This window comes from Manduca sexta, chromosome 23 (genome assembly GCF_014839805.1).
Source record: "Manduca sexta isolate Smith_Timp_Sample1 chromosome 23, JHU_Msex_v1.0, whole genome shotgun sequence".
Lineage (NCBI taxonomy): Eukaryota > Metazoa > Arthropoda > Insecta > Lepidoptera > Sphingidae > Manduca > Manduca sexta.
Window position 1 is genome coordinate 5,286,172 of NC_051137.1, and position 22,897 is coordinate 5,309,068.

The 22,897-nt window shown below is 34.7% G+C and overlaps 2 protein-coding genes and 1 non-coding gene across 4 annotated transcripts in view; 2 read left to right on the forward strand and 1 right to left on the reverse strand.

Moving 5' to 3' along the window:
* LOC115448253 (mitoguardin) overlaps positions 1–22,897 on the forward strand; it is a 56,350-nt gene that overhangs the window by 4,924 nt on the left and 28,529 nt on the right. The window lies entirely within an intron of this gene.
* Positions 1,856–1,927, forward strand: Trnap-agg. Its single transcript has one exon. It is a non-coding gene; the product is annotated as a tRNA-Pro (tRNA).
* The window catches only part of LOC115448254 (protein unzipped), a 31,249-nt gene continuing 18,581 nt past the window's right edge, over positions 10,230–22,897 (reverse strand). The window contains exons 2-4 of one of the 2 annotated variants that reach the window (XM_030175628.2): positions 21,141–21,189; positions 13,735–13,937; positions 10,230–13,515 (exon numbers count right to left, since the gene is read on the reverse strand). In XM_030175628.2, the coding sequence (XP_030031488.2) occupies positions 12,341–13,515; positions 13,735–13,930 (1,371 nt within the window). In that variant the 5' untranslated portion in view covers positions 13,931–13,937; positions 21,141–21,189 and the 3' untranslated portion in view covers positions 10,230–12,340. The remainder of the gene's footprint in view (positions 13,516–13,734; positions 13,938–21,140; positions 21,190–22,897) is intronic. The other variant, XM_030175627.2, reaches the window with a different exon arrangement.

The following is a 22,897-nucleotide window of genomic DNA, read 5'->3' on the forward strand; positions in this document are numbered from 1 at the left end:
ATTAAATACCCTCTTTTTGTGCCACACAGTATTAATGATATCGCATTGAGTAGACTTTCGATTTGTTTCAGGTTTGCTCCGTTTATAATTGTCATTTCATACCCATATCGTAATATACAAAATATATATACTTCCCCACTGCTGAGCAATATAATCAGTATTAATACAATGCCATGTAATTCGTATAATAAAAAAAATGTGACCTTTTAAATTCTGTAAAATGGGTTAGTGAAACGTATAGACTATAGGTTATAAAATCCTCCCCTTCAGACTAATGCGTCGCCCACGCGGCCGTGTCCTTAAGCCTGCCGAGCACGTACCGACCCACTGACACCGGCTTGGGATGACACTCGATTACCAGATAAGACGTGCGATCTATATTAGAATAGTCGACTATATCCTGCCAAGTGCGAATGCTCAACGCACTGCTGCCCCACAAACCGATCTGCTTGTTCCAGATACATATAGAACTAAGGAATTTCATTTCAATATAGCATTTAGAATGAAATTTAAAAATAAGTGTGAAAAGCTTCTCGAATTTGCGTTGCGTATGATAAGAAGTGATGTCACGTAGTATTTCATATGGCATGAGTAATGTTATAAGTAGTATGAGCAAGAAAATACTTCATTAATTTCATGTGTCGTTTCCTCATAAACATGGTAAAGTTATCAAAAATTATGGAGCTATGAATTTTTCCAAAAATGTGTGTGACTGCCGGCTGTGAACGTGGCTTGATGCCACAGTTTCGATCCACACACCGAGAGAAATGTCTGAGTGATCCGCAAATATTGGTTTCAAGTCTGGGATCGTAACTGAAAATGTGTGGATGTTGGTCCTGAATCCTGACAGATCAACGGTGGCATATATTTTATTTATTCTTATTTTAATTTCGCTTGACGCTTGGGTGCTTACCTATTATTATAATTATTCCTTATATTGGGCGTGTACCTACTGTTTTCTAATTAATATGTATGCCTACATGTGTATTAATGAATATATAAGCAATTCATGAATAGTTATCGTTTTTAAAAGAAGTTAGCGTAACTTAGAGATCTTAACAAAATTTACCAAAGACGAGACCTTTTTTGTATATGAATTCTAACATTATTATTGTTTTCTAATTCACAAATTAACTTCGAAATTATTTAATTAGTAACTCATTTTTATATCAAAGCAATCAGTGCTCCAGTAAACCACTTTAGTTTGTCAGTCATTAGTCGCTGAGGAGCTTTACAAATAGACGACTCAACAGATTTGTGATAATTTATTACCGCAACTGCGTCGCAGGTGGACTTAAATTGTTTTATGTAAGACAATACGAACGATAGCACAGGGGTATCTACTATCTAATTTTGAGGCAGAAGAAATAAAGATTAGAAAATTGATTTGCATCAGACACAAAGTACATATTACAAAAACAAATACACAAAACAGACAAAATGCACTTAAAAGTATGTTTTTTATGAAAAAGGCTCCAACTGAGCAATATGTTGGCAGTTAAGCCAGCGCTGGTCTTCTACTGGGCCGTTTGTTGCTCTCTCGGAGGAGCAAAAACTCTTTGCATAAAATAAATAAAAATATTTTATCCATTTACAAAAAAAATAATAAATAAAAAATCTGTGTTCCACTGACGATTGTCATGTGTGTAGATTTGGCTACTGTGTAAGAGATGGCGCTAAACACAAATAATGTATAGAGTGGAACTCTTTATGTATTTTATACATTCGTTCAACTTCATTTGTATTAATTTAAAGTTATATTAATTAACGTACATTACTACATTATAATTTAAATAATATTTTTAAAATCGTTACTTTTTGATTTTGTACTATAATTTCAACAAGTATTACAACCGGCTCGTTGGTCTAGGGGTATGATTTTCGCTTAGGGTGCGAGAGGTCCCGGGTTCAAATCCCGGACGAGCCCAAAATATTTTTTACTTTTCGTAATTTATTAATACGAAATATCTTTGTTATCGTAAATAGTTTTTATTGTTTCTTGTTTCTAAAATAGGTGTAAAATAATTTAAAAGACCCAACTTCAAAACGAATATAATATTATACTTATCTATTCAAGTCGAGTCCGCACCAACGTTTTGCAGTCGTTTGTAAACAAACATTTTGCAACAGGACTCCCCGGGGAAGTCTCTTTCTGATCCCTTTCTTACCTCGTCTCCCCAGCTTGTAGAGAATAATTAAAGCTCCTCTATACCTTTGAGCATGTCTCAGCTGAAATCTCTTTACAAAGGGAACGTATACAGCCTCGGGTGAAAAGGGACACTATTTAAAGCGCGGTTTTCTATTTAAGTGTTCCTGTTTTTTCTACACAGTAATAAACAACACTTATTTTAAAGATTGTGACTGGTGACTCAACTGAGAAATTATTGTTTCTTCGTGACGTCATCGGTTTATTTTCGTCCGCTGTGTACCTCGTCCTGGAGGATTCTCGTTAGTCATTCGTTTCCTAATGGAGTATGTTTTTTTGTACACAATATAAAATGTGTGATCTTACTCTGGCGTATTAACTTTTCATGTACCTACCCTTATCCCATTTTAATGAGTAATGTAGATATTGGGGTTGGCGCAAGAAAGTTTTAATGTTTTTAGCTAGATTTCGGTTTCGTTTTTAATAACGCCCGCCTGCTTGATGTCCACATCTGCGCTTTGGTGGAACTAGTCTCGAAAATATTAAAAAGACAAAATCCGCGCTGTCATATTGTTAGGATGTCAGGATTTCAACCCAGGGCTTTCCGGTACATAGCTTGTGTACTCTGCCACTAGGCCAAGGATCTACAACATTATTTAGGGTCATATATAACAAGCATGACGTCACCAGTCGGTTATTCGCCTCTTGTACGATTATACTTATATAAATGGGACATGAGCCGGCAATCTACTTTACCAAGAGTAATTTAATTGTTAAATATTTCATCAGTGGGAGGACGTAAATTTTGTTTCGCATTAATAAAGAAAACTAATCCAATATATCTTTATGTAAATACGATTACTGTTACCATATTTGCAGTTTGAACTACAGGTCTTTAATAGTTTGAACGTAATTATAATGTATGGGTTTTAAATACATTTCCACCATATATTCAACTTTTTCTCATCAGTCGTCGACAACGAGTTTCGTCGGAATTTGAGATGTTCTATTGCAAGAAATGCCTTAGAGCTCATATTATTATGTCAGTATCCCGACGACATGCTGAAAGGGTCAACGGCCAATGTCAAATAAAAATGTAGCTTTCTTGGCTACAGGCTCGATTACTTTTGACTGTACCCGGCACAGGTCTTGCTAAGGAAGCAGTTTAAATTATGCATTGTGTTGCAGGCACCGAATCGCAAACCCCTTTCTCTTGATTTATGTGACGTTGGCCCGTGCCCCGAGCCCATTCCGATTCCTACTCAGTTGAACTGTTACAAACTTTTATATCACCATCTTATTGTGCTAGCTCGTTCCCGCCATCTGACGTCTTCCGTAAATTATTTGAAAGAAAATAAAGGAAAAATACAATCAGAGTTTTAACAATTTCAGCACTATTACAATGATGCTAATGAAGGCAATAAAATAAAATCTATTCTTGATATTTTATCTAAGATGTTTCTAACTACTTATTATAATTAATTACGTGTAACTAGCCCTACCAATATTGACAAATGTCTATTGTTTACGTTCACTACTCTGGTAAACATGTGTTCGTGAACTTTAATTAATGATCATAACAATTTCATGTGTTTGGCAGGCCCACAGTTTACATTTAGGTCAAATATAAATCCATAATCAAAAATGGGCACGTAATCTATCTTCAATAAAGTTTAACAATGTTTGCAGTGCTTTTACGATCTCGTTTCAGTTTACCTTAGTCCCGGTTCTTACACCATAGCATAGCGAAATGTTTTCTTTTATGAGGCATTGTGCGTGGGCTAAGCCCTCTCCACCGACATAAACTCAAGGCGTTGCCTCCATGGACGCTACTGCAAGACGTCTCGTAATGGTTCCACGCCTTTAAGTCCTACAGGTAGTAGTTAGAATGTACTACGATTATGAAATGCCAATTTCGTGAACTTTTGGTCCGAAAATACGACGTAATACTAAGAGGGGTGTTTTAAATGTCAAGGCAAATGAATAATTATTATACGCTTTTTTATTGCATATGAAAGGTCATATATTAGCTTATTTGTTAGGCAATTGTTTTAACTTTGACTAGGCTTTTGTATTTTTGTATAATTGGATAATGTGCCTTTTAGTTACCAGACATATTAATTTAATTTATTAATATGTGAGTGAATATGAAGGTTGCGAATTGCGGCCGTCTGCTACATACCTATTGCCTTTTGTCTACTAAAATAATTAATTACATTAATTAAAATTAGAAACAATTTATGTCAAATATATTATAATTAATATTAATAAATAGAGGTCGTTGACCAAAATACAAAAGGCCATACCAAAATAACAATGAATTTCAGTTAACATTATAACGAATTTGTTGGCACATTTAAATTGAAACTTCCCAAAGGCTTAGTTAAATATCCATACATATGCAAAGGTTTTAGATATGTGATGTTGAGAGCATTCACCATAAGGCACAATATGTTATACAAATATGACTGGAGACATCATTTTGTTTTCCATAATTGTATTGCAAACATGACAGTTTCTTATATCTAGGACGATCTTATTAGTCATTTGACCGGAGATTCAGAAAAAACCTAAAGGGATCAATCTTTGATAAGTCGAAGTGAGGATTTTATTGTGATATTCGTAATTTATATTTGACACTAGATATCCCGGTGAACTTCGTATAACCTAGTATATATTGATTTATTATTATTAATAATTGTCAATACCAATTCTAATGTTATCTTTATATGTCTCTCGCTGGTCGTCAGTGCGGTTTGCACGTTAGGTAGCTCGTCGCACATTTGATTGCCTTCGACGATGTAAGTCATCTGGTCTTCTCGTTGGCATTTTAAAACAATAACTATAAAATATTTTAATAATCCACTAGAAAATAATTTATTTTCTTTTTTCGATATACGAGTGACATTTTTACACTTTTTTTACTTCTGAAACAGAACTGTTTTGGATTCCAACAAAACAGACCAGAGATCGGACCTCATATTACAACTATAAAACAGGCAAATTTCTGAACGCACCTATAAATATTTGACAACCAAGTTTTTTATTGTAAAAAACAAAATCCATCCAAAGTTTCAAAGCTAGGAACAATAACTATTGAAAAATTCAATTAATATTTTTAGTACTTTCCGTTACTTATTATTTATGTTTCTCGCCGTTTAAAACTTTCCTGAACTTCCACAAATATTTTAAAATCAAAATTAACCAAATCGGTCCAGCTACTCTTGACCTTTAGCGAGACAAACGAAAATATTATTTTTATATAATATGTAGATTTTTATGTATTTATTATTATACTGATACGAGGTTTGCGTAATCTTTAATAGCTAAGTCATGTTTATATGTTTATAAATAAATACAATTCTAAGATATGACGTTTCGGAAGGAGAAAAAACGTATATTATGATAGGTCTAGTTGAACATGTATTTTGAATTGGCATAACTTAAAATTTCGCTTGAATTTAAAGAATTGATGTAATATTATGTTTGTGCAACTGGACTACCTACATTAAATAATCAAAAAACGATACTTGAATATATTAACTAGGTTAGGTGTGTAAAAAAATGAAAATAACCGAGCAAATGCTCTGAAGGCAGCGTTTTGTCTGTGTCCCTGGCACGGCCGAGTCCATGAGCTGCGGTGGCCGTTTCCCTTCAAGCGAGCCGCTAGCTCGTCTGCCTATACTGGCACATAAAAAAAAGGTGAAATGATCCTGTGATAGTTTTATTTAAGTATAGTTTTGATAATAAAGAACAGCAATGTGAATAATATCGTGCAGATATTTCATAAAGGTTTACTACTTACTAATGAAATGAATTGGTGGAAAAGCTTCATACTCGAGTAACACAGTGCATGTAAGTAATTTTTTAAAATAAATTAATAACGGCAAGGCTTTACCGTCACGGTTAATTTGATTAATGTACGGGCTACACACACGTCATTCACCGCAGACGGATCCAGGTCACACGCCTGTGGAGCCCGCCAAGGTCGTCATTGTTGTGGCTTTACTTGTTTTCCCTCAAGAGAATATCCAAAAGCATGTTTAGAATAACAATTTTTAACACATGCACACACATAAATACTCACCACTTCCATCTCCGAAGGGGTTGGCTGAGGCGTAACTAATGCAACCACCCTCCGGCATGTGTCCTTTCGCCATATCGGGCATAAGTTCTAGAACTTAGTAACTAATCTGGACTATGGGCTGATACTGAGCAAAGCCCTATTATCGCTTTGGCGGACTCGGATTCAAACCGCGACCTGAGAGCGGAAGTTGCACCGCGCACGCAATACAACCACGCTACCAAGGCAATCAATTTTTTAATGATAATATAGTCTTCCAATGATACAAAATTATTAGTAGAATTTCAAGTTTATAATATAGTTCTGAACAATAACTCGATAGCCTAGCAATATTACTGATTAGAGACGTTTGTGCAATTACTACTTTCTAAATATAGCCTCGGACATGAACTGGGTAAGGGCCAAAGTAATTGTCTCGTACTCACAGGCCCACATCTCTCGCAGATTACTATAAAGACACTTTCCTATCAATAGAAAAAAGTAATTTCAAGGGTATAATAATACTCATATATGCTTGAATTTACTTTTCCTATTCCATCCTAATTTCATTTTTCTAGTTGTCCAACTGACTTGTAATGCGTGTAACGCAGGGTCCTGGTGGTCAATGGCTCATTCTAATGCGTCAAAAAGGGCCAACCCGATATTTTAGTAGGAACGCTGATGCAAGAAGTGGACCGGTAACTTCAGCCGCGACCCTCTTAAACCGTACATTATGCCGCGTAGGAAAATAAAAAAGGGATAACATAGATAATATTTTGTTACTGCAACTCATTTTGTATACGCTACAACATCGTCAGTTTGCCATTTCACGTTTTATTTTTATATTTTGTTTGTTATGAGATTACAATTATTATAATTGATGTTCGAAAAACTTAGTTGCAAACGTCGCAAATTTTTTGCAAGGAGTGAATAGTGTCAGGAGACGAAAAAGGCGTCTAGAGTGACGAACTCTAGACCGATCTCTAAAAACACGTCATCTCATCGATAAATTTGATTCACACAAAACAATTACTGATGATAATTATGTCATTTATATGATTTGTGTCACTAACTTTTATAAAACACAAATGAAATCACTTGGTAGTATTTAATAAAATTAAACTCAAATCAAAACTAAGTAGTAGTAATTTACTAAAACATACAATATAATTTATGACAAATCATAACGTTTTAATAATTATAGTTGTGTCTATAGCATAAAATATAGATTTTCTCAAGGTTCCACTTTATTAGCGGAAAAACTGTCATTTGTAATTTATAGAACCTAATACATGTAGACGGATATATTATATTACCTTTAGATTCAATGCAGCTATGTTGTTTGCATTTTAAAACGATTTGAATAACTTAAGAAAATACCATAGGATATTTATTGCAAAACTATGTATTAATAAGGGTGTTATAAGGTTATAATAAGCTGAAATCATTCGGGAAATATAAAGTAATTTTAAAGGGAAACATTGATGTTTATGAATTAAACAATTTACTATTAAATAATTATGATGAGCCTTGTGGTTACTGGGTTCCCATTCGTGGAAATAAATTGTAATTACTCAGTATTAGTGACGAACCAACTGCACTATACTGATTAACACGTGACTAATAAATTTAGTTACGGGTGCTAATAACAGGCTTGTTTTTATAAACACATTATCATTAAACAATATTCATTGTTCTGGAAAAATATTATTACTGTTATTCATTTTATTTTCATTGTATTCAAATAAATGTGGTTAGAATGTGATGGAAAATTTTTTCTCGATTTTATTTAATATATTCATATAAAGAGAAACTGTCTGCAGGCAGAAGTCACTTGCAAAAGTTCGGTTTCAACTTGGAAATTATGTAGTTTACTTTTATGAATGAATCTGTTTGTATTTGTTCTTAGATGTCGTTCCTGAAATACCCAGAATTCTCGACACTAAATTACAATTTCCCGAGAATACGGCAATTTTAGGGAATGCGATGGTAAGGTAGACAGTATTTGGCACTTCGGTTGAGCCCACAGCATTTCTGTGTATTTAATGTTTATGTAATCGATTTTTTATTCATCAGTTAGCTTGGTGCTATTAATTATACTAAACAATTGACATGTATGTGCATGTTGGTATTAAAACCCAATTTGCATTCAATGCAGCGCTTTCGCTCGATCTATGTTCAAACTACGCAATATCACAGAATCGATCTGTTCTGAGAATAAATGTGTAATTAAATCCATATTCCCTTTAGACGTGGCCGCTTGACCTTTACGAGCCGAACGAAATATGTATTTAGGGACGCCCGACGGCTCCAATGATAGTTTGCGGTTATACATTTATATATTTCATACTTAATGATCAGCAAAATTGAAATAAGTCTTTATTCATGGAAAATTATATTTCAAAGCTCATACAGTTCGAGTGTACTTACGCAAGTTTACTAATTGCCTATTGTAAAAAGCATTTTAAGTATCGAAGAAAACAATATTTTCAACTACGGTATTGTAAACATAGAAATTCGGTGCTGTTCTTGACATCCACAAATCATTGCAGTAATAACGTCTTTGTTATACAGGGCTTATGAGGTTTCTTATGGTGACGGGCTTTGAACGATATAAGAACCTCACATGAGGTATAGTTTTTTATCAGTGTCCAGCTTATATTATGCCAGTACTGTCTCGCATGCATCAAGGAGGGCCTCCGCGGTGTTTAGTTGATGGATCTATACTCTTTGTAAGTTTTGTTGATAAATTGACATACCTCTCTGGGCTTTCCAGGTCGATACGGGGAAACTTTAAGCGAAGTCCCCGCGTAAAAAATGCGATGCTTATTTAAAGGTCACTTACGTCCATTGATGCTGTTGTCTCCTAATGGATGGGAAATAAAATGAGCAATATATGTAATATCATATATGTACTTAAAGGAAAATAATAAAATTGTTGTTACAATAAACAAGGAAGCTCGTCTTTTAATCTTACCGACGCAAGGATCTTTTATTGAGATTGACCTTTATTTTTTAATAACACTACAAAAATCCTGCAATAATTTCCTTAATCATTTAATCACTTTGTAGTTGCCTTTTATGTCGTATATCTTTTATCTTTAATTGTGATATTATGTCAATGTCAATTTATATATGTACTTGGTGCTAGGTCTTTTGTAGGTATTCGAGGATCCATCTGGTTACGTATCATCGCTTTGTTTATGCCACCAACCAAAGCTGTGTAATTTTGTTCCATGGTTTTAAAGATGTAGTCATTGTCCTTATAAGGCATTATAACACTTAACACCTGATTTCTCAGGAAGATAAGCGCAGTGCATTGTAATACGGTGTACCTACCTAATTCAAACTTCATGCATGTTATAACTGTTTGTGGGTGGCTTGGCTCGTATCACCAGACGAGCAACTTTATCACTTCATAAATAATAAATATTCTCCAATGTTATTTCTTAAAATCAATCAGTGGCCCTGGAATGTGGTACAAACTCGACAAGAAGTTCCGTTTCGTTTGATTGTAATGATTATGATTGGATAAGACACCATCGCGTGAATCACATGCTAATCTGTCGACTAATCACAATGAAACGACACAAACTCCCGTGTTGAGTTTTTTTTTTATCAAATTCTAGGGGCCAAGATTGAGCGTGATTCCCCGCTCGCATAACTACTTAAAAGTTGTATAAATTTATCTGTTTGAAAGGCAAATTTGCGTTGCTCGCAATTTGAATATCTAATAAGAGTTCTACGAATTTATATGTGTAGGACCAAAAAATCTATCTATAGCAAAAGAAAAATCAATAAACAATAGTTAGTTATCACCACTGCCAATGAACTACCACTTTCCACTTTGAGTTAAAGATGTTCTACTAAATATTATGAATGAAGGGAGAGTGGGGATTGAGGAAGGGAAATCTATTACAATACTCCTGATATATTTATACTTATACATTTTTATATAATCTGAGGTGTGTAAGTGACTGGCTAAATCTATAGTCGGTAGGTATAAATTAAAGCCAAAAATTCAGTTACACTTTAATGAATTTAAACAGATAAGACTTACATGAGACATCACAATTATGCTCCGCAAAACAATGTTAATGTCATGAGATTCATACGAGTAGATGTCATGCGCCCTGTCGACCCTTGACATTCGACAGAGCCAACGTGCGCTCACATCAACACAGCACTAATGGCCTTATACAATACGGAACAGATTTACTAGCTATCGAAAAATACAAGCTTTTCTCTATGATATATAAAGTTGAACATTCAGGCCTTGAATTAACTGTTAGGTACAGAATCATAAATTGCATTGTACGCGGCTACATACATTAGTTTTTCAAAACTATCCTAACATCAATTTATATTATCCAAGACAAAAATTAGTTTGAAAGGCAAAAACTCGTGTCCAGTAATCATAAATATATTTTTGTTTATAATATTTTAAGTCTTATTCAATAATGGTAGTCTAGGTGGGACATTCATTTACGTAAATAAGACAACATGCGAAATATTATTTTAAAACTAATTACTAAAATCTTTTGAAATATATCATAGAAATTCTTTCAATCATATAAAACACAATAACTACTTCGAAAAACAATAAAACACCTAAGATAGTAAACTTACAATTAATGCGAACACTTACCATCGATTTCAATTCATACAAAAATATCATTCACTTTCTTTACATATTGACGAAATACTGCTAACTGCTAAGCATACTAATAAGTAGATCCTTTATGACATTGAAGGATATTCAGTTTTACTATTAGCTTACGAGAATCATGATTAAGATCAATCGACCGGAGGGCAAAGTTTTAATAGGTTAATGGTCTGAACAGTAACTGTCGGCAGTTTAGTGAGTACATACTAATCTTTAACTTTGGCATGTATACAAAGTCATCATTACGCACTTTTTGACAGGTATATTAGAAGAAGTACCAATATTTACTTACAGAAAACCTGTACCAAGCTTGCATTTACAATAAAAACAAAATAAATAATGTATCATACGCTTAACCTAATAAAGTAATAATATCTTATAATTCTGGATTCTATACTATTGTATCTTAAAATAACAATAACAATAAAAAAGTAAATACAAAATACTATAAAACCGGAGGTACTTATAGTAAAAAGTTATTTTTGATGACGTCAAGATAGTCATCTGCGAAACTCAGTACATAAAAAATAATTTAATTGATTTATTAACAACATAAATCTACTCGTATTGCAAGAGTATAAAAAAATAACTGATTGAGGTTATTAATTATTGGAATGCTGATAATAAAAACGTTTTAAAATGCGTATATTGGGAAAATACGAAATATTACATATTATGGATAATACCCCTTTTGACACAAGTTACTTTTTTAATTTGCAGCCGTTTTCAATAAATGCTCCCAATCTCATTCTTCAATCTGATTCCGAGAATGAACCAATTAAAATAAGTGATTTGTAAGCGTGTCAAAAACAACTTTATTCTGATTTATTTATTTTGGGATAGATCGAAGAAAGCAATTGGGATCGTTTATTGAAAATGGCGGTTACACGCAATGATTAGGAAATAAAAATAAGTGAATAGGTAATCAGGTATTTAGTAAAAGAGATTATATTTTGTACGTGACATTTTGTAGATATTATAGGTAACTTCATGTCGTTGATATACACTTTACATTTCCTTATTTTTTCAGGAATAATTTGTTGATTAGTTTATAATTTTATTGTTAATATATAGTATATTAGTGGGTGTTGTTGTTACTGGTAACAGTGATACTACACTCGTTATCATACCTATCTAAGATGCCACATCCGTCACTGCGTGTGACGATAACTCGTCTTGCCGCCTGGCGACTTTCATATCCGTAACTATTTACAAATATCTATTTACAGTCATGTGATTAATTTTGACTCCTCAATTTACATACTGGAATGAAACCACATAACAGGAATGTTAAGAAAACAAAAAATAATCTATTTACAAACTTACGTCGAGCTGAAATATTGTTTGTTTCATCTCGGCCAACAAGTAATAGCATCAAGCTTAGTTGCTAAATACACAACGACGAAGCAACTATGATTTTAATGATATTCTGTTTGCTATTTACAAGTAGAACTAGATTCTGAAGTTAAAGTAACAGCGCGCACATCGAAATGAATAGCGTGTAAGACATTATTTTGTTAATATTGGCACCGTTAGGCTTGCTGCCGAGGCCGCCAACGACCGAGCGATTGATGTCGTCTTCTTTAACAGGTGAGTTGCCTACATTTTCATCGCCGTTGCCAATCATATTGTTGCTCATAGACAAGTCGTTTGATGATTCTGGTTTCTTTATGGGAATGGCAATGTCATTTTCTTCAGGCGCTGGTGGTACTGTAGGTAATGGCGTTGTGGTAGTAGTTGACGTCGTAGTTGTAGTAGTAGTGGTTGTTGTTGGCACAAGACTGTTATTGCCGACGAAGTATATTTCACCGTATATCGCTTCCACTTCCAATGTATTTTCAATACGTTGTCCACGCATTTGTCTTGACCGAGAATCTTTGCCGTTATATAATGTAATTAGTGTAGCGGTGTACTGAACATCTCGGTCAGTGCGATTACCTCTAAAAGTGACATTGCATGCTGTTCCCGGTTCTAAAAATCGTTCTAATTTGTATAACTTAGTTTTCCTTTCAGTGGAAGGATTAGCCCATTGGATTTGTGGGAAGGATGTGCCGTCTGCCATTTCAATAGTAGTATTTAATCCAATAGCAATGCCATGTCCATGTCCCCAGGAAACGGTGTAATTATACTCATATTCGATTTCTGTTGTGACTGTAGCAGCAACCTCATCATCGTTTCTAAGAATTCTCTCTTCAAACACTTCTGGGTCGTTTTGTCGAACATGTTCCGTGCCTATATCTAATTCAACATTCTCCAGTTTGTAACTGATAGGTTCAATTTCAACGAGGATTTCGCCGCTGTTTTCAATCAATTCATTGTTTTTGTCATCAAATGTTATTAACCGTCCTATTGCATTTTCATATGCAATTCTCCCAATGTAGTGTGAGTATCCACTGTTAGCCTCCATTCGCGCGATAAATACTGAATCGACCGAGGAGTCTACTACAACAGCTCCGTTTGGTTTTGAATTGAACTTAAGCCATGGGACCCAATAAATTAAAGAAGCATTTTCAATATTTTCAAGTACTTCGAAATTATTGTAGCTTTTACTTCCAGAAACAGCACAGGAAGTGTAATCAGGTTTTAATTGTCCCAGTATCATGTCTCGTTCATGGCGTGCTCGGCAAAGATATATGGGACCTATGAAAGAAGGTGCACAATTTATAGTATATGTTAAATAGTTATATTAAAAATACAATAAGATTAACATTGACGGTGCATTAAGCACACGTTATCAGCATAAGAATAAAGTATGTTAAGTTCGCACTTCCTCTATTTAATTTCATCGTTAATTTTAACAAACGAAAAAATACTTCAACTTATTAACGCTCATATTTTATTTTATTATTGATTCGTTACCTTTTTCAGAATTAGCTCCGATTACATAATTGGTCATGACATCTTTGTTGAGAGTAGTCCATTTGAGGGTGCTGGAGGTTATGACCTGCTTCAACCTGGCGTAGTACAAGCCGACTCCGGCTTCAGCCGAGACGGTGACAGCCAGCGTTGCCGTCAGCAGCACCACCCACCAACCGCTGTGACAGTTAATCTTCATGCTTGCGCTAGAACAAAAACATAAATTGATTTTATAACGTTAGACCAGCTTGTTTCATTGAAGCATATTTTGTTATAAAACAATTTATTTTTCTTTGTTTCAATAGAAACTTTAGCGCGAAGGTACTGAGGAAAATGTACAGAAAATACAAAGCGTTGTTTCATCGCTTACTGATAGTTATGTATTCGATTTGTTCAGTTTATTTGCTAGAATAAATCTTATAGATATTTCACAAAGAAACATTTTCTTCGTAATAAAGTATAATACGATTCATGCTATATGAAAATATCATTCTCAAAATAAAATAAATAAAGTGTCGCTGTGTAAAAGTATCTAATAAACAAGCTGTGGCGGCGACACGCTCGGAATTTTCGTTCGTCCGGAAACTCAATTTTCTTTACAAGGTTACTGAGCCTCGGTTAGGCCGAAATCTTTTGAGCGTATGCTTTGAATCAATATGCCCGTACACGGGGTAAATTTCCATTTTTATTTTTGATCTTGTTAATAATTCATATATTCATATATTTCCATGTTATGCCACGGAACTTTCAAACACCTTCTTTAGAGGAGTAACAAAAATTATATTTCTAAAATATTAAGAAAATATACCCTTGAATAATCGCTTAATTTTGGAACTCGCCACCTCTCAAATCGTGATATTACTCACAATTAATGATCTTCATGATGAACCAATCGTAGATGAACATAGACAGATGAACATTTTCTGTCCCCTCAGACAAAGATCACCTTTGATCTTTTACAATTATTGTCTATACAAAAGGGCAAGTATTAATGACATCACTTGACCATCGGCACAACTTAGAAATAATTCATTGAATTAATACTGTCATGGGGATCGTTTCTTATAGGACAGAAAATAATAATTTATAGCGTAACCAAACGTGAACTGACTTTAGAGAATGTTACAAATATTTGCTTCTATAAAAGTTAAAGATTGTGGTAAAGCAGTAATTGACAAGCTATTACAACAAAGGTCAACTACTGATAATATTGAGCACGTTGTTCAAGATAAGATTTTATGTAAACATCGGTTGCAGAATTTGCGGAAATATAAAACGTACAAGTATAAACTTGTTAAAATACAAAATAATATGTGGGGTATTGTGCAACGTGCATGAACAAAAATGTGTTTCGACCGCATAACTTAGTTTGATCGCATCAGTTTAACCGCACTGAATTACTTTGTGAAAGTGCGCGTACCGTGTCCCAATGCAGCTTTTGTGTGCCCACCGATATGACACCTAACACAATCGTTTAAACGATTTCACCATACGCCCTTTCTGTATAACTAGGTCTTATTTATGTTGCCTTTAAACGTTTCACTTCATCAACCTTGTTGAGTTTAATTAATTAGCTTCACAATCAAATTTTAGTGATCTTACATTAATAATACAATAATGGTAAAATATCATTGAGATTTTAAAATTAAATTAGTTAAAAGAGCACTTCTTAAACTGGTTATAATTAATGATAATGTCGTAAGGTTGTTTGAATAAATCATAAGTCTAATGCGTTACACGAGCACTCTTCCTATACAAATTAGAAATGATAACGTGTGCGAGGGAAGTTCAGACAATTACTCAGCGGTAGGCATTAATGAGTCGATTTAAACGCCCCCATACATTCCTTCCAACACAATGCCTTTCCGGTGTCTGCTCCGGAACGAACACTCGAAGAGAAACGTCGCTTCAAACAAAACAACAGATTTTTCTGTCTGAGTTTTCTCACTTGTCCCGACCAATGAATTTGAAACGGCACCGAACAAACAAGTGGGGTGCTGTTTGTTTTTGTTGTTTCAAAGGATCACGTACATATCTCTAATGTATTAGTAAATGTATATACCTAATAAAGGTAAATGAATGCAGAAAACATTAATCGTGTCCATTTGTCACATTTTAATTTCCAATTATAACTTATTTTAAAGTGGTAATCGTTTTATTTTATTGCTTCCAAGCAATAATTAGTTCTTAGCGAAATATGACATCAGGCCATGCGTAAACGACAGTCTTGTACTGCGGTGCTAAAACATTTAGATATAAAATTTTACGATGTCACGTATATAGTTATGACGACTGCACTTTCCGAGGTCATATTTAATGACCACAACACTGTTGAAACCTATAAATAACCTCCCGGAGTGCGTATACGATTTGACAAATGTCTCTGTAGTCATGCCCCAGTCTCCGATAATTAATGGTTTATACTTAATCATTCTTTCCTTAACTCTCGGTCACGGACTACTACGCACTGAGTTACTTTGTAGGTAGTTATGAAATTAGTGGGTATACATAATAATTATAATTACATGAATAGCTTAATTATCAATTTATTGGTGATAAACTTTGCATTCGGATATTGCTCGCAATCTCTTATTAATTGTTTATTCTTAGTAATAAATGACGAAACTTTACTATGGTGTGACGCGTCTGATTAGGTATTTTGTCAGCCCATCATTTAATTATATCGCGGTATATTTTTTCTAATTTTCACACGGTATATAACTTGTCGATAACCGTAAGCGGATTATTGCTTTCTTTTCTTCTCGTATTGCGTTTCTCTCGGGAGTCGAGAAACGGTAGATTAATTATATCATGTTATATAGAAACATTTGATGAAAACATATGTAGTTATAATTACCTGGCACTTATGGTTATTTATCGCTCGTCGTACCGATCAAGGAAAAACACTGGGGAAAACCTGTATGCATACCTGAGAGTATTTTAAAAGAATTTTAAAGGTACTTAAATTCTACGAAGCGCTTTATGTCAGGGTGGTGGACGAAAGCTACAACCCCTCTCATTAGAGGAAGCCTGTACCTACAGTGAGAATAAGTTTTAAAGTACAATATAAAATTATATATAGCGTTTAAACTAAAGATTTATCACATAATTTCTTTTTACTAGTAGCGCCTATGGTGGTGTAATTGACGTTTCTTTTTATTCATATAAAGATCTTGTATTATTATCATAATTGTATATCATCTTCGTTAATATTCTAAGCTAAAAACAAGTAGGTTCAATATAAATTTCCTGTTACCAGTTCCTTAGCTATACCTGGTGTATATGTAGGTAATCGCATTACCTTAACTTGCAATCGATAACACTAGACTGGATTAGTGTCGTCTATGGAGCAGCGAAGCGAATCGTTACTTGGGATCTGGCTTCGTAACTTTAAGTTCATAATTTTTTTGTTTTAAATTCTACTATATTTTTTTTTTGTTTTTATGGTGTCTACCTTTCGGAGAAATGCACTGATATCATATACATGAAAAATAAGCCGCATTGTAACTTATTAACGAAGTTATCAACAATAAAATCATTCGTTTACATATAAATGAATATAAAATTAGTCTTTAATATTTTTAATCTGATTTAAAAAGGAGGAGGTTCTCAATGAATGCATTTTACTTCCATTTATAAAATAGCATTCTATTATGTAAGTAACTTGAATGTCCGCTCTTAATATGTTTTATTCGCTATTATCGCCCTAGTCCACGTTTGCGAAACATCACTAAGCTTTTAACCCAGTTGTGTACCGCCGCTTACAATGCAAATATTGTGCCAACGTTAACGCAACGAGCCACCAGGGTGTGGAACACACTGCAAGAACCTTAATTACGTGTTGGACTAATATCATTATCACGAAGGACAAGAAACGTGTTGCTAGAACGTGTACGGGAACTTGCTAGCTGATGTATACTGGATAACTTTTTAAATCCTTTTAGTATTATGGAATATTACCTTTTTATCGCACCTTTCAGTAGTGTAAGTTCGAAGCTTATGCTGATTTTTAAGTACGATCTGAGACATCGTTATTCTATGACTATTCAATAATGCTAATATTGACACGAAAGCTTGCATATAAAACACATTATGTGCCGTGCCCCTCATTGTGATTCCATTCAGTTTAACAAACTTTACAGAATGAAAGCTATAATCATTGTAAAGTAAGTTAAAGAGATTCATTTACCGTTTATTATTAACGTCATATTATGGAATTTAAACTAAACTAGAAATATGTATGTTAACTTATAATTGGATTAATTTCTGAAATGATATCCGTAAGCGTCTCACGTCTTCATCCAGCCGTGTTAACATCTCGAGACTCGAGATATTGTTGAACCGTTACCGGCATACTTTCTTTGTTGTGTCTTTGTAAAGATTACTTCTACCATCAATCTGCTTTTGGATTTATAATTTGTCATGTCAAAGAGTGGCAAAATATGTTGCCGTTTCGTAAGTAATGACGTGACAGGAGTTCCGCCGCGCGGTCTAAATCGAGTGGTTATTATAATGGTAATAGCTTCGGTATCATAGTCTGTTACTCGCCGATAACTAATGAGGCGGGCCTCTCAGATTTCTCTAAGGCCAGCGCATCATCACCTGCGGGAAAACCGACAAGGTAATTTGTTATAATCTTCGTTGGTATCTACTCTGTATCAATTTCGAGATGTGTTCTACATTTCACAAACTTAAAAAGCGCCACTTGATTGCAGACAATAGATAACGGCGTATGCGGAAATTGTATTTTTTGTGGTTCCCGTTACGTGAAGCTGCGTCGTTTTTGTTTGTTTCGAGACTTGCGAGTCAATGCTTTCAACGTTGGTGAATTTAATGTATTGCCTGGTCTTGGTAAAAAAGGAGAAAGCTTCGTCATTGGATGTGTGAGGACAATATATAAAATTCCGTTACGTATATTGTACAAGAGACGTGCGCATCACAGCGGTACGCGTAGGTCCATCCATATCGGTGATATGGGTTTTTGCGGTACTGCAAATTGCACCCATGGGAGCCATCGTCTCATGCACCGTTGCTAACTGTCAATAAATCATTCCCTTAACCATCGGTGACGTTGTAATGTGTAAATGACAAAATCGCTCTTTTGTAAGCTTTATGGTAATTTGTGATCGGGACCAGCCCCGATATGATGGCACTAAAAGTATCGTGTCGTAATATTCCTATGTATGCGATAAATATTCATAAGTCGAATGTAGTTGGTTACCGGCAAAATGAGTGCGGCAGAGGGCGAGCGGTTTGGTGGGCCGCGTAGCCGGTGCGCGTGCGCGTTGGCCCGTGAACCAGCTGATAGCGTGGGAACCGCCTCGTGAACAGAGGCCGCATTGCTGTATGCACTGTGCAGTATGGCGCTACAAATTTTCATCGTGATTCATGATTATGACAGTTTAACATTATTTATATTTACACTATGAATCATTTTAGTTTTTTTTAACTTTATTTATATTTTTTAGTATTTTACAAATTGTTTTAATTCCGATTTTGTTCAATACATTACACATAAATCATGAACGCTTTATAAATAGATTATTATTGTTATTAAAATTAGTAAGTGAAAGTAGTCATGATTGTACTGTATCATACTCTGTATCAGATAACGTTCTGGAGTACTGGAGGATGTCTCCATAAGACCAGTATTGTGGCTTATAGCCCGAACTCCTTAATCACGGTGGCTAGGCTTACAAATCTCCAGCGGTGTGTCATTTATACGGTATTAAGTAAAGTAATTTAAAAAAATACTACATTATTTCCTGTTTTATGTGACGCATATTGGATAGGCTGAGTCATGCCACGATACCTATGCATTAAGTGTACTTTACAGAGATATTATGACAGTAGGATGCGGGTGAGCTCTGGAGCTCACAATTGATCCTCTATCGTGAATATAAAAATCTTTTTATAAGTTATATTTAATTGAATATTAATTAAACTGTACACATGCAGTCTTACTTTAATAAATTCGAAAGCTGATGTTTTTGCAGATCTTAAAAACACAAATCTTACCCGATCAATTTTAAATCATCATCATCCGCCCTTGCCTCTTAATGAAAGTTGGGTTATGAGTTGTGTATTCTTCTGCCAAATTAGGAAACCGGTGATGTTTTTGGCAGCTATTTAAGCAATTCTTAACCACCTCTTAACGCTAAAACAAGTTTATAAGTCAGACTGATGATATTACAACTTACATTTTTCCACAGTCAATTAAATTTCAAAGTTATCACGGTTTTCCTATTTAAGGTGCGTAACCGCAAAAACCGTTAATTTCCGCTTATTTTAATTTATGAATGAGTAATGGTTCCGTGCGGCTGCGCACTGGTCTGGACACTTATCACACTCATCAGCATAGCACTGCTGCAGCGCTTTCATCGACCGTGACGACGATTCTAGATGTCACAATGCGATATTTGCTTTTAAAAGCTACAAAAATTATCGTTATATTAAAATGCATGTTATAAGGCGGATGTTATGACTGCCTAAAACATGTGTTATAGTTACATATTTTGTTAAATTAATTTAAGCGAAATTGTAACGATTACTGGCTATCCTTAATCGATAAATAGAATGCAAAGTAATGCTCACCATAATTTTTCTTAGTGTTGTTTACGATTACATAAAGCGAAATCATTATGCACACAGCTGGGCCACTGAGGATTTGAAATGAAATTAAATAGGTGGTTAGGGACGGGCGTTTTAGCGTTACTAATGCGTAATGACTCCACGAGGTATTACACTGTCCGGGGACTATCTCCTTTTACTGTGCTGTTGAATACACGCACTGTTTTAGGTTTATTTTAGTTATTCAAATCTTGTTGAATTTTATGGCAAAAAAAATAACAATTTTGTTTCCAAATCGATATTGCGATCGGGAGGCTATCCTGTTTCCCGGCGCGTTACATCCGTTTCATTAAACAACCCTTCTCAAATTTATCGGACCGTTTAATCGAAGTTCGATTTTGCTTGTATGTGTGGTAATCACTACAGTTTATCCAACGTAATATTTTTGTTTCGTCAGTATTTCATTCAAGCGATGTGCTGACATTCATACATTATGCACATGCCTGAGACTGGGATAGAATATATATTTTACGCCAGGGGTTAATTAACACTAGGTTGGGAGGTAAGGGTATCGTGTTTGCAATCAAGCAAGTATTGGATTAGCTCTACATGAAGCAATTTGTCATGTCGATGGTTAAGTAATGTGTTTGTATTAAGCGTCATAATATCTCGAATGGGCTACATTAATATGTTCCCGTTTCCAGCTTGCAAATTGCGTTAGAAGTATTTATCTAAAATATCGCCTTGAAGTGTGCTAAATACAACCAACCCATAACAAAGCAACTTAGCTCCGTTTATTTGTCAAATCTGAATAAACATTACCGATGATGAATACCAACATTTTTCAACGCCTATTATGTTCTTCTGGTGCTGTTTCTTTGTAAATACCTGTTTTGTCAACAAAAAACGACATTTAAATACAATTGCTTTAAACAGATGCGTCTCCTATTCATATACACACAATATATACAAATATATGTGTAATTCTCACTATAGTAACGAATAAACGTCACTTGTTTTCGAATGGAGAAATGAGTTAGTTTTGGGTACCTGTACTATAGAGTTCATAATGCACAAACTAGAGTACAATAATATCAACAAGTGAGGAGCTTTCATGTTTCGACGCAATCGTTTATTTAACGCACAATATAGCCAATCTGATATTACACTCAAAACATTTAAATAATATATGAAAACAATAAATTATGTGAAATTTGTTGTGCAATAAATCAATTTCTGATATTATGCTTATTAATAGTATAACGCGAGCGTTACAACAGAGAGAAAATTTTTAGTGCCTACTGCAGTTAATATCACAATAGTCTACAGACCTGACCTAAAAACATACAAAGCATTGATTTCTAATAAATGGAAATATTTACATGTTAATATTTTATTTTATTTGCGGTTTTAATGTAATTAAGATTATTATACATTTTAAATTAATGATACATAAAAAATGTTTAATAAGTCGAGTTGAACAATTTCATCTCAATACATATTAGAATAAGATGGATTAATTAAGTGTGCGGTAACTGACACCGCAAACCATTGATTGTATCTCACAGTGACCGCGAGCATTTGCCTCCACGGTCACGCTTCGTTGCCCCTTTGGTACGTGCCTCGATCAACGTTTTGATTTAAAACGTGCACTAGATAAAGGTGCGCTTCTAAATGCCGGCCATTTCACTACCAAATGAGCACGGCAGCAGTGGAGATAACCGCAGAAGTTCGCAAACTACATCCGACACTTGAGTCTGATGCGTATCACATGTATAATGTGAATTAGTCAGGGGCATTATGTAATGAAGTGCAAAAGGCGGATGCCGGAATGGAGGATGGCAATCTGCGCCTCCCCACGATTTGCGCGACAACGAGCAACAAGGTCGCCGTCTGATTGTCGGTAATAACTCTTATGATAAACTGGCGGCACATTGGCCCCAATTCTATAGCTCTCTCATGTTCTAGAATTAGTGCACCTCTCTTAGTATCATGGTTACTTTTAAATGTTGTGAACAAAAGGATGTCCGTTTGCATAACTGTCGAGTGTCGGCGCAATACCGGACTCCTGCAATATTGAGAGGCAATTGTAAAATCCGCCTCCTTGATAGGATGATAGTGTACACTGAGCGCACGCTCTCGAACGTGACTCTCCCTATTTTTAGAACCGTGACACAACAGAAACATTCCATTGTCAATATTGTCGCTTTTCGGCATTCTGACATTCGTGCCGATTCAATGGATTTGTGCTATTTCATTAAATTCTTGACATCGGAGATCCGCTTGTTGATCCTTTGCAAATGCGTTTCGTTAATAATAATTGATTACGTGCGGTTATAAAATTATTGGTTACCAAAAAATAAATGCATCAATGCAGTTATTTAAACATTTTAGTCTCAAGATCACAATAGTCTGATTTTTCAATTCATTTGAAGATATTTATCATAACTGTTTCGTTGTACCATAAACTCTGTTTGTGGTTTGCACAATGTTCTTCGGGTACAATTGGTATTGTATTCATTCAATTCCCAAACACGACCTTGTCTTCAATTTGTTTCGTAATGAATTAATATCAACAATGTAAGCTGTGAACGAG